General features: G+C 47.4%; 1 protein-coding gene across 4 annotated transcripts in view; it reads right to left on the bottom strand.

Moving 5' to 3' along the window:
• The window catches only part of PRKCE (protein kinase C epsilon), a 542,457-nt gene extending 529,472 nt beyond the window's left edge, over positions 1-12,985 (bottom strand). For 2 of the 4 annotated variants that reach the window (XM_005212581.5, XM_024998411.2), the window contains exons 1-2: positions 11,876-12,420; positions 11,128-11,670 (exon numbers count right to left, since the gene is read on the bottom strand). In XM_005212581.5, coding sequence (XP_005212638.1) covers positions 11,128-11,475 — 348 coding nt within the window. In that variant the 5' untranslated portion in view covers positions 11,476-11,670; positions 11,876-12,420. Of the gene's footprint in view, positions 1-11,127; positions 11,671-11,875; positions 12,421-12,772 lie in introns of those variants that run through there. The other 2 variants (XM_024998410.2, NM_001111120.3) reach the window with 2 other exon arrangements.
• Positions 12,986-13,280: the final 295 nt, after the last annotated feature.

Below are 13,280 nucleotides of genomic sequence, written 5' to 3'. Positions count from 1 at the left end.
TTCCCAAAATGGCCTAAAGGCTCATCAGTCTGGAAGGCAGAGAGATGGATTCATAGACCCTGCATTCTATAAATTCTGCTTGCTTTATTTGTTTACAGAATATCTTTCAAATGGCTCAAGGATACAGAGAGAGGGCTCCATTTTAAAAATATTAATCAATGTGTTTTTGTGGGCCTTGAACACTAGGCAAAGAAGTGAGCTTTCAAAATGCATTTGTGCTTTTGATCACAACAAGAAAGAAAGATGAGAAGGGGAAAAAGCAGACACTGACAGTTTCTCAGAGGAGATGAGAGTTAGCTTCATGGAAAACAATAAAGATAAAATATTATCCTGCACTAGTTGAACATAGTCAAAGCCCCAAATGCAGAAAGCCAAGTCAGGACCATTGTTTACAGAGGCCTTACAAAGTCTCTAGCCTACGCTCTCCTGCTCTCATACATGTGGAATCTAAGGTCCAATGCTACTGCGTAATAGAAGTCATCTGACTCACCATTCAGTGAATTTCTCGGGGAAAGAAAAAGGTGTTAGTCAATCCAACCCTGAAGAGGTGAGGTTTAGGTGTCCCCAGACTCTGAAAGGCTTGTGAACAACTCTCCTTCTTAGTTGTAACTTTCCATACTAGTATATTTATGTTATTCTTTGATTAATATTGTATCTTCTACTAGATCACATACTCCATGAGATCAGGGATCAGCTTCAAAGTATTCAATGAATATTCGCTAACTGGCTGAAAGGATGGCTGGAACAATGAAGAAAGACTCCTCTTTGTCCACTGGTTAGAATCTTTTGTGAGTTCCACCATCTTTCTTTTCAGTACTGGACTGGAAGATGAGTTTCTAAGAGGTGCAGAATCTAAGTCAGCCTGATTAAAGAGCGCTGTCTATTTGAGACTCCAAATAGGCAGCCTTTTACTCAACCCACAGATGAGTGAGTACGTTAGCCTGCTCCTTCTGAGTGGCTCATATTCTGACTGGTGGGGAAGACGCCTGCTTAACATACTTAAGATGTAAGATACTTACATCTGAAAGACAATGGGCACCAAGAGGTGCTCTCATCTGAAAAAAACAAACACATTTATTCAAGAAGGTCATAAGCAAGCTCCAAGTCTATTTTTTCCTCAATAATTAATCACAGGTGCACCCACCTTGATTTTTCCAAATTCTTCTTGAATCTGACTATATCCGGAACTTGGGACAATAGCTCAATGAGCTTATTCCTTGCGGGCAAAGGAAAGTGACCTGTCTGAGACTTCAAGGTGAGGTTGACAGGACCAGGACGGGAGATGAGGCCCTCCCTAGGTCTTCATTCCTGAACTTGGATCTGGTGACAGGCTTGTGACCCTCCTCCTCCCAGGCAATAGATACTACAGAGATCAATCAAACTCTGTCCGGAATTTCCATTCTGTTTAGAGGTCGGCAAAGTTCAAAGACAATAGTCTGTCCCTGTCCCCTCTGTTCTCCCAGCACAATGCAGACTTCTGCCCACTTTTCATGAGTTACTGCCAGAAAATTAGATTTCAAACAGGTGCAGCCTGCTGATTAGCATTATAATAGATTGTAATTACTTAACAAGCCCGTATATACCCAGAGGGACTTGGAGAGAAACACAATGTTTTGCCAAATGTAGCTTTTATTTATGTAAAATACTGCAGGCCTGCTCCAGAGTTCCAAGTGAAGACTCTGGAAGCTTTGTCTGCATGTGTTTCAATGAGCTCTGAGTTCAACCACGGGAACGTAAAATTTCACTTCTCTTCTCGTTGCTGCCAATTACAAAAGGTGTTGTCTCTAAAGCCCTTAGGAGAATTTGAACTTGATTTTAAACTCTGCAAAGGGAGAACAAGTGGATCTTTTCTTTCTCCCCCTATCACAGCACTCTGCAGGGGTCCTCAGTACCCAGAGGGTACACAATTCCGTCCTTCAGAAACCTCAGACCATCATTTTGCTCTGTAATGGTTATTTGGCATTTGGAAACTTTATTTTTTTTGTGACAGTTCCCACTTGTAAAAATGGTTTGACAAAGACCTACTGTATAGCACAAGAAATTATATCTATATCTTATAATAACCTATAATGGAAAAGAATCTGAAAAAGAATATATATAAAACTGAATAAATCTGCTGTACACCTGAAACTAATACAACATTGGAAATTAACTATACTTCAAATAAATAAATAATGCTTTGAGCTTTTACAATGTGTGTGTGTGTGTGTATATATATATATATACACACACAGTAAACCATCATATTGTACACGCTAAAAGTATACAATTTTTATTTGTCAATTATGCTTCCCTGGTGGCTCAGATGGTAAAGAATCTTCCTGCAATGCAGGAGTCCTGGGTTGGGAAGATCCCCTGAAGAAGGGAATGGCAACCCACTCCAGTATTCTTGCCTGGAGAATCCTCATGGACAGAGGCGCCTGGTGGACTACAGTCCATGGAGTTGCAAAGAGTCAGACACAACTGAGCAAATTTCACACACACACACTTCAGCAGGCTGAGGAAAAAAATTGAAAAAGAAAAAAGAAACCTCACACCTGATGGAGACGCTTCAGCTTGGTGCAAACTGCCTCATGGAAATAATACAGCATTCTCTCATAAAAACACCTTCCAGGATCCCATAGATTTTTATAAAATAAAATATCCCTTTCTTCTACCATTTCCTTACTTCTTTCAACCATACAGAAAGATTGATTAAGGAATTCACTCACCTGCTTATCCTACTGGTCTTCCCAACTAGATTTCCTGCTCATCAGAGTCAGGAATGATACTATCCACCACTTTGTCTTCCCAAGCCCCCACTGTCTACCACAACACTAGACCACAGTCGATGCTAGGGGAATACACCTTTGTTTGATTAAAAGCTTTCTTTAATTCAACAATGTGCCAGGAATTGAGTACCAAGATCAGAGCGGTGAACAACAACCTCTGCATTTATCTAACCTCTGTTCTTGTGTTCGAGATAATCAATGAGGATAGGCAAATATATACTTTATAAGACAGATAAGAGCTAAAAAGTAAAAATAAAGCAAGAAAAGAGCATATAAAGTGTCAAGGAGAAGGGTAAAAGTTTAGATGAGATTGCCAGAAAAGGCCTTACTGAGACTGTACCAATAATATTTGAGTAAAGATTTAAACTATGAGTGTATCTGAGGAAGGAATGTTCTAGAAAGATGGAATAGCAGGTGCAAAGAACACAGTAAGTGTACAGGTGCAAGTGGGTGAATATGACTGGGAGAGAACCAAACAGGTGAGGAATACTTGGTGATGGGGTCATAGAGGTTGTAACCGGAGGCCTGGACATGGTGGCCTTACAGATGGTGATAAGGACTTGGGTTTTTACCCTGAGAAGTTTGTGAGCAGAGTGACATGATCTGATAGAGTTGGGGTAGGGGGCGGGAGCCAGTTAGAAGTTGAAATAATCTTGGTGTGAGACGGCTGGGACTTAGGCCAGAGCAGCGTCAGCAGAGGTATGGAAAGATGATCAGACTTGAGACTTATTTTGAAGGCAGAGAAAACAGACACTGCTGAGGGATTGCATATGGAGTGGATGAGAATGCGAGGTGTCAGGAATGGCCTGGGCAATTGGAAGGGTGGAATTGCTATTTCTTGAGATGAGGAAAATTATGAAAGGCTTAAAATGGGGAGAGGAGACATCACATATACAATTTGGGGCATAATTGAGTTTGAGATGCCCTTTACACAATCAAATGGCCATGACAAGAAGGCAGTCACCTATACGAGTTCTGAATATCAACAGCAGATATGGGATGGAATTAGGAACTTAAGAGACAACAGCATTGGGAATGTATTTAAATTCATGAAACTAGAATATTCAGTACAGCAAAACCAAAACAGAAGCTCCCAAATATCCCTATTTCCAATTAATCATATACTTCAATAAATACTTAACCTTTGACTTCAGCAGCCACAGTTCTAGACTTTCCAAAACAATTTCATTTCAAGTAATTCTATTATTAAATTTCCAAAAAGCCAATTGTTAAGTATAACTAAGTTAACATTATTTTTAGACAATGTGAGACTTCTCATATAAATACATTTTATATGTATATTTTTAGACCATGTGAGACTTCTCATATAAATACAAAGGGAAAAATATCTTTCACTGGACCATATGTTCTGATTTAAGATTCTAAAACTATGAACACATACACACAACCCATTAAATATTAATAAAACTGTTAGAACATACAGTAGCCTGACCCCTTGCTAAGAACTTTACACAGATTCCCTTATGTCTCACAACAACCCTAAGAGGTAAGAACTATTATATTTCCATTGTACAAAGGAAGAAACAGATTTCAAGAGTGTAAGTCACGTGCCCAAAGACATACAGCTAGTGAGTGATCCAGGCATCCTGCAATTAGAGCTCATGGATTCAGGGCAAGAGGCCTACTGAGGAGCTAGGGAGCTGAGGGTCTCAAATATTCATTAAATCTGCTGCCGGTCAGACAAGCAGCCAAGGCCCGACAGCATATGAGGCCCGTGGCCCTTTAACTTCAGGGCCCACTGTCAAACAGTGTTCTGTGGGAGCACTGGGGCAAGAATTGCATTGTTAAATAACCAATTACGTACCATGGGAAGCAATGTTTCCTTAGATATTAAGTATAGGCTTTTCCCGGTGACTCCATGGTAAAGACTCCACCTCCCAATGCAGGAAGTGGATTCGATCCCTGGGTGGGGAAGATTCCCTAGAGGAGGGCATAGCAACCCACTCCAGTATTCTTGCCTGGGAAGTCCCATGGACAGAGAAGCCTGGCGGGCTGCAGTCTACGGGGTCACAAAGAGTCAGACAAGATCAGCGACTAAACAAAAACAACAGCAATATAGAGGTCAGTAGGGAATCAGCAGGGAGATACTTGGAGCCCCAGTTGCTGGGAGAGTTCAAGGCATAGGTGCCCACAAAGTGGGTGTGGACTCTTCCCAGTCCTTCCACACTGCTTTCCGGACAATCCCACCTCACTCTGTCTAAATGATAAGAGAGGTCTCAGAGATCCTCTGAGAGATTGCCTTACAAAATCCCTGAAGACAGAGATGGGCCTTTAAGCTGTTTATACCCACATGTGCTCAGGCCAGTACCAGAACAGATCTGAGCAATTTCCTGGGGTAATTTCACCAGAACACGGGTATGTCCTCAGGCTCTGTCCAGGGCATAGCATCTGGGCCACTAGGCCCCTCTCCTTGGCTTCTGCATTGGAAGATTCTCCCCAAGGGCTTTGGGGTCCAGGGGGTACCCCATCCCCCTGAACCCAACCTCTCCAAAAGGGGCATCAGCCTATCTCCCAGTGTCAGCAGGGTGGGATAATTTTTTTTTTTTTTTGCCACTTTATTTTTTTAATTGAAGGATAATTGCTTTACAGAATCTTGTGGTTTTCTGTCAAACATCAACAAGAATCAGCCATTGGTACACCCATGTCCCGTCCCACCCATCTCTCTCCCCATCCCACCTTTCTAGATTGTCAGAGTCCCTGTTTGAGTTTCCTGAGTCATACAGCAAATTCCCATTGGCTATCTATTTTACATATTGTAAATTTCCATGCTACTTTCTCTATACATCTCACCCTCTCACTACTCCCCTCAATTTTTAAGATTCTTTTTTCATGTGGACCATTTTTAATGGCCTCTACAGAATTTGCTACAATATCGCTCCTGTTGTTTATGTTCTGGTATTCTGGCTATGAGGCATGTAAGATATAGCTCCCCAACCAGGGATCAAACCCACACCCCCTGCATTGGAAGCAGAAGTCTTAAAGACTGGACCACCATGGACGTTCCATGGTTGGGATAGTTTTGAGAGACCCTGTCAATGGGCTACTTTGGAAAAATGAAACAGAATCATGAGTGCCCCATTCCTTGCCAAATGAGACTCCCCGAATGAAAAACATTTTGGAGGCTATGAAAAACTGGCTTCCTTAGGTCCTGTATAATATTCAGACCAATAAAGACCCCTCTCTAGGGCCTAGCCATGGTAGGTTTAGGGGGACATAACAACAATAGCTACAGTGGTTAAACATTCACAGAGCCCTTGGCTGATGTGCTTTACCTGGTCCTTCCATCCCCAGGACAAGCCCGGTGCATTACAGGTGGGAACGTGTCCCACTGCCCACGTCTTACAGAGGCAGAAACAGAAACACAGTTTAAATGGCTCCCTAAAGGTCTCACAAGTGGTTGGTAATAGAGATGAGATTCAAGCCCAAGCAGCCGGGCTCCAGAGCTCTGCCCTCAGGTGCTCCACCAAACCACCTGTCAGAAAATGACTTTCTGTCATTGCCACTGTGATGAGGGCCTCTTCTGTAGCATGAAGCATGGGAGCAACACCAACCAAAGATAACTTCAGAGTCTGGGGACAGGAAGGAGAGAACTGAGCAAAGGATATAGCGAGCAGACTCCAGAGTGTGACAGGACGAGACAATTGTAACCCACATGCTGTACCCGCCCTCTCTGCCATCCTCCTGCTCCCCTAGTACCCCACCATCTGTCCTAAATGCGAGTGCTGCTCCACCAGCATCCATTCAGGAATCCTAATGCTTCTAGTTTACCCAATCCTGCTTACAAATCTTGCTTTATCCATTTATCCAGGTGGGCCAGGCAAGAATACTGGAGTGGATTGCTGTTTCCTTCTCCAGGGGATCTCCCCAACGCAGGAGTCAAACCTGGGTCTCCTTCATTGCAGGCAGATTCTTTACCAACTGAGCTACTGGGAATTATACAAGTCTATTCACGGGTGAAGAAGAGGGGGTTACAAATTGAGAGAGTAGCACTGATATATATACACTCAGTTCAGTTCAGTCGCTCAGTCGTGTCTGACTCTTTGCGACCCCATGAATTGCAGCAGGCCAGGCCTCCCTGTCCATCACCAACTCCTGGAGTTCACTCAAACTCAAGTCCATCGAGTCAGTGATGCCATCCAGCCATCTCATCCTCTGTCGTCCCCTTCTCCTCCTGCCCCCGATCCCTCCCAGCATCAGCGTCTACCATATGTAAAATAGATAACTGCTGTTTGGGCACAGGGATCTCAAGCCGGCGCTGTAACAGCTTAGAGGGGTGGGGAGGAGGTTCAAGGGGGAGGGGGCATATGTGTACTTGTGGCTGATTCACGTGGTTGTATGGCAGAAGTCAATACAATATCGCAAAACAATTGTCCTCCAATTAAAAATAAATTTTAAAAAATTAGACAATTAAATTTTAAAAAACAAATCTATTCAAAAATCTCAGGACATTTCTATGCACAAGATCTTGGTATATTCATTATCTGAAGCCTTCCCCTGCCTGCAGTTTCTATTCTAATTCAGTGTTTCTCAAGGTATGGGCTGGTCAGAATCTCCAGAACAGCTTGTTCTAAATGAGAATTCTGTCCTAAACAACAGAATGGAAAGCTCTGAAAGTGGGGCAGGAGGACCTGGATTTTTAATGACCCCACCCAGTGACTCTTGCACACTGAAGTCTGAGGAGAGTTATCACCTCTAACAGTTTTGGGGAAGTGAGCTACAGCAATTGTGTTTCATGGGATTCTGCTCTGAGTACAGGTGAAATCTGCCCATCTCTATGCAATGAGCTTTCTCTAAAGCAACCCCTTTTGTCACCATAACAGGTATGTCTCTCATTGTCTGGGGAATAACAATCTCAGTCTGGTTTTAAACATTCTAGAATACACCTCAATTTTCCAAACTTTATCCCACGGTTTCCAAGGGGTGGAATCATTAGCCCCCATAGTACTAATGATTTTAAGAGGCACCTGAGGTAAGCTTTTCATTTTCATTTAGAGACAAACGTTTAGTTTAATGTCAATAAAGAAAAACTGTAACTACCATATCCAAACCTGTCATTTCACAAATACTGGGGCTTAAGTGGGAAATCAAAGAGCTACTGTTTTAAAATATTAAGTAAATCCATCATAGCACTGGCAGTACTCAGATAAAAGTCTTAAATTTGGGGAGCCTCACCTTCGGTCCTCTCCTGACAGGCGCCCTCAGTTTCAGCCACGCGTTTCTGACCCAGGCACGCTCCGCCTTTACTCCAGCATGTCTGTGCCCATGGAACACTGTCTTCTCCCATAAACACCTCTTTAAATGTTACCCATCGTTTCACCCCCAATTCAAGTCTCCTTCCAGGAACCTCTGGACTCTTCCAGCCATCCCAGCATACTCCCTTTTGGAACTCCTGTAACATACTTAAGGTACCACTAATTTAGAGCCTAATTGCTACTTAAGGGTCTATGAGTATTCAGTGTTATTTCCCTAGTGAAATGAAGCCTCCTGAGAGTAACCCATGGTCTCTTTCACTCCTGGATTACCCAAAGAGCTAAATGTTCCTGGCTGGATCTGAGTGCAAAACAGAACTCAGTGAATACCTGGGAATTCATCACGCAGCTGAATGAAATGTTCCACAGTGATGAGAAAGGTGGCTGTTGCATGCCCTCTGCATCTCCTTACTCCAGGCCAGATTTCTCAGCCACACCTCTTCATTACTGCCAGGTGAAGAGCGCAGAGGCTGGAGCCCAGGAAATTCTACCCAGAGGTGTGATTCTGTGGGTGTCCCCTGGCTGACAGGGATGGGAAAGGTGACCTTAGCCATCCCAGGTACAACCTGTCTGCTTCCACAGTCCAGTCACGTCTGCTGCTACGTCCTCACCCTCAGTTGGAAGAACCAGTGCGGCCGGACCATCCTCATGAAAACAATTCCAGACAACAGAACCAGCTCCACTACTTGATTCATCCATCCTGTGACTCTGGCCTTTCTGTATCTCAAGTTTTTTAATCTACCAACACCTAATTCACACTTGTTCACTTTCATGCATTGGAGAAGGAAATGGCAAGCCATGCCAGTATTCTTGCCTGGAGAATCCCAGGGACGGGGGAGCCTGGTAGGCTGCTGTCTACGGGGTCGCACAGAGTCGGACATGACTGAAGTGACTTAGCATAGCATAGCATAAGGCAAAAGAGACACTGATTCTGAAAGCACTTTAAATTATCATGTACAATAAAAACATCAGGGTCACAGCACATGAATCTGCAGGAAGACTTAGACTAGGAGACCAGAGGGCCTAGTTCTCCACTGAGCAAGCTGTGAGCAATAGGAGCTGTGGTCCCTCCTTCCAACCCTGCCCCGTCTGCTTGTCTTGTGACCTCAGGAACCCACTTAGCTGCTCTGGGACTCAGCATCCTTGGCTGTGAAAACTGCCTATCACTAGTGATCCGGTCCAGGGCCAAGTCCAATGTGAATCTGAGTACCTCAGAGAGTGACAGACGACCAAGACTAGTGTCCAGTGCACACTTCACTGGACATGCTCCAAAGTGAGGATCATGAGCCAATGTACCCAGGATTTGGGTGGGCCCCGGCAAAGCATCATCAGAGACACTCAGACACCTTTCCCTCCAGCTAGCATCTGTTTTGTGGAGAAAAGCAGACGTGCTGTTCACCCTACCTGCTCTCCGCCTCACTGTCCAACTCCATCTGAATACACGGCAAAAAGCCTCATTTCCTCACTACCATAGTCATATTTTTTTCTTCCCCTTCCTGTCCTAAAACAACAACTTGAAAACCACAGATTTTGGTGTTAAGATCTGGCTTTGAAATTAGTTATCCCTTCAGCTCCCCCTCAGAGATGCACCACTTTCATGGGTGAAAGGACTGAAGGCCAGTGGACAGGAAATGGGAAATGAGTGGGAACTCCGGTGGTGGGAGGGGGGCAGTGGCCAGGGCCATTGGTGAACTGGAATGGAATGGAATGACACTGTGTTCTTTGGGATTCCATAAAGGTTTGCCTGCTTCCCAAAGTGTAAGCCACAAATCTCCCAGGGTTGTACTTGGTGTGGTTTGTTGGAGCTTCCTTGTAAGCCCTGTAACCATGGTTTCGGGCAGACTACATCACAGCCAGGAGCATCAAGGGGAGACGAAAAGCTTTTTCCTATTTTCCCAGAAGATTCCATCTCCTTAAAAAAAGTGTGTGTATATATACATATATGTGGGTAGGTATATATATATATATGTATGTATGTATGTACGTATTTATATGTAAGGTGATATGCCAAGGTGATTCATGTGCAACCTTTGACCATAGGACATCATGAAGTTATTTGTTTTCAATAATTAAACATCTCTCCACGAGGATCAGGTATTCTCTGTGTAGACCAAAGAACCCTAAAACTATATACACCCAGAGTCACATCTGCTCTCCCTGGAAACATGTAACAAATATAAAAATAAAGAAAATCATTTCCTAATTTAACACCTTCCCTCTAAAAAAGAGCTAAAACAAGGTTGCTTCTCCCTGTTTCTCTGAGTGCCAAGGTTCAATGCATTTGGTTTAGAGTGTGTGCACAAGGCCTATTACCAAGCCCCTAATATTTTGACAGTGTAATCAATTAACTTGGTCTCAAAAATAGTATCTCATGGCACAGTGTCTTGAGAATCAAAACAGGGAAACATGTAACTTTAAGTCGGATTCAAAGCACTGACTGCCAATTAATCACAAGCCGAACCGTTTGTAGAATACAGTGCTAGTTCCGGATGGATGGACAATGCATTGGGCAAACCCAGCTCGGCCCATGTTTCTGGGACCCTGGAGGGGACTAGAGAAGAAATTTTTCTCTCCGCATGTCAGAAGATAAGCTAACTGCCAGACAACAGAATAGAAATGAGCCAGCTTCATCCAGGAGGGAAAAATAAAACAGCTCCTCACTCGGCTACTCAGGACAAAGCCAGAACGTGCAAGAAGCCTTCAGTGTAGGGCTCCACGTGCCTCTCCAAGGACTGAGGAACCCACCCACACACAACCAGCCCACCACGCTCCTGGCGGAAGGAGCCGGCTTCTCCGCCAAGCTTCAGCACCAGCAGTTTGGGGTTCCCAGCTTTCTAAGTCCCTGTAGCGCCCGCTGTCTGGACAGGGCAGAGGACCTTACCCTCTTTCCAAGACTCATCTTCCATGCCCCAGTAGCTACTTCTCCCCAACTACTAAGTGGAATGTGCTTCCCCAAGGTAATTGAGACACACACACACACCCCAAATGGCACTAAATCCCTGAGCCCCACGACCAAAGCCAAGGTCGTGAGTTCTGCCCCTGGAACCCCACAGCCTGGTTCCTGGACCAGGAGGCGCCCAACTCACCCAGTCCTCGAAGTGACGGCTCCCGTTCTGCAGCAGCTCCTCAAACTGGATGGTGCAGTTGGCCACGAAGTCATCGTAGCCGATGGGGGCATCGTGGAAGACAGCCAACTCGATCTTGCGCCCGTTGCACACATCAGTGACGAACTCGTCGTGCCAGGCCGGGCTGTTGGTCTTCTGCTTGGTGGCCGTTTGGCCGATGCGCGAGTCGTCCACGTTGAGGGCGATGTAGGGGTCGAGAAGGAAAGTCTGCGGCCGGGGTCCCACCGCATGGCGCAGCGACCAGGCTGTGGGTTTCAAGCTCACGGCCTCGCAGATTTTGATCTTAAGAAGGCCATTGAACACTACCATGGTCGGGGCGGGGAGTGGGGGCCGGGGTCACTCCGTCCGCCCAGAGGGCAGGAACGAAGAACCGACGCCGCGGCGCTCCGAGCACGGGACTCTTGGGTCCCCTCTCGCCCCACCCCACACTCTCCCTACACCTTGTAGTGTTGCGCCCTGGCGCGGGCGATTCTCAGCCAGTGCATGTATTTCCTCGCCGGGTTCCTAACGGAAAACAAGGAGGGGGGAGAGCTGGGGGACGTCCGTGTTTGGAGAAGTCTCTCCCCCCGCCCCCCCCACCAGCAGCACCTCCAGAAGAGGAGACGAGCTATCCGCTCCGCTGAAAAAGCCGCGGGGGCTGTCTCGTCGCCTCGTTGGCTCTCCGGGTCGGGGCTGCGGGTAGTGGGCGCCGAGCCGGGCGCTTACCTACCTTTCCGAAACATAATCCCCGGGAAATTTCGACTCCAGGAGGGGGAGGGGGCGGTGAGACGGGGCGGGGACCAGAACGGGGGCGCAGATTTCCACCCGGATCCTCTTCGCACACCCAGCGCCTGCCTCTGACCGCGCGGGGCGGGGTATGGACCCAGGGATGTGCAGTCTACCCGGAGGGATGCATGTCCAGAGGAAATGGTCCTCCTCGGAGCCAAATTTAAAAAAAAAAAAAAAATCCACAAGCCACAGGGCCAGCCCGGCCGCCTCCTCCTGGGCGAAGCCGCGCCGCGCCGCAGTCGGCGATCGGGAGGCGCCAGGAGTCGGGAATCTCACATCCGCGCGGGCTCGAGAGTCGGGGTGGCCGCGGCTCCGGCTGGGGCGCAGGCCGGCACCGGGCGGTGCGCAGCGCGGCGGGGCCGGGACTGCGACTCGGCGCGGCCCCACCTCCCGGGCGCCGGCGCCCGCCCGCCGCGCTCCCCGCGTCCCGGCTTTCAGCTGCCGCTCGCTCGCTGCCCGCCCGCTCTCCCCCTCGGTCTCTTCTCCCTCCGTCGGTGTGCGAGCGAGTCTCCCTCCCTCTAATGCAGGAAATGCGCAAAAGACGTCAGTGTGTATGTGTGTGTGTGTGTGTGTGTGAGTGTGTGTGTGTGTGAGTGTGTGTGTGTGTGTGTGTGTGCACGCGCACGCGCGCGCGCGCCCTGGTGTTTGGGGAAATAGAAAGTTTTGCCGGTTGGGGGAGCAATACGGGAAAAGTGAGCCCAGCAGAGGACTGTCGAGAACTGGCGAGCCTTTCGGGGTCGCGGCGGCCGGCGGGGGAGCGGGACTGGGACCCCGCGCGGGACCCGGGGGATTGGCGGCCTTGGGGGCGGGGGGATGCGGGTCCGCTGGCTGTGGATACCTGGTCTGTGGTCTCCCGCAGGAGACTAGAGGGCCACGCATCTTTCCAGGCTCTGCGGCCAGCACTGTCTTTTACAGCCGGGAGCGGAGAGGTGGCAGGGGTCGCGCTGCTGCAGAGGACTCGAGACCCTCCCTCGGCCCCACCCCTACTCTGACCGTGGCTGGCCAGGGCAGCTTGCGGGAGTATTGGTCGGTCTGTCTGTCATTCTGTCCGGAGACGCTCTGCTCTGCGGTGGTGGGGGAAGGGGGGAAGGGAGGGGCGTGCAAGGCTCTGTGTGAGTTTTAAAACACTTATTCTTTCTTCCCTTTCTTTGGGGGCACTCTCCCTTTTGGGGGTCTGTCCCAAACTTCTCGGGCTGCGAGAACTTGTTGGCAAGAGAAAGCTTAGTAACACCCCGGCTCGGTTCGTGTGTTTGTTTATATTTTACAAAGTGACTTCATATTTACTCTAGACTTTGCCTGTGCCCTTTGGGGGGGGGACAGGGTTCTGATCAGCGCGCTGACAGCGG

This window comes from Bos taurus, chromosome 11 (genome assembly GCF_002263795.3).
Source record: "Bos taurus isolate L1 Dominette 01449 registration number 42190680 breed Hereford chromosome 11, ARS-UCD2.0, whole genome shotgun sequence".
Taxonomy (NCBI): domain Eukaryota; kingdom Metazoa; phylum Chordata; class Mammalia; order Artiodactyla; family Bovidae; genus Bos; species Bos taurus.
This window is presented reverse-complemented; position numbering and strand designations above follow the sequence as displayed.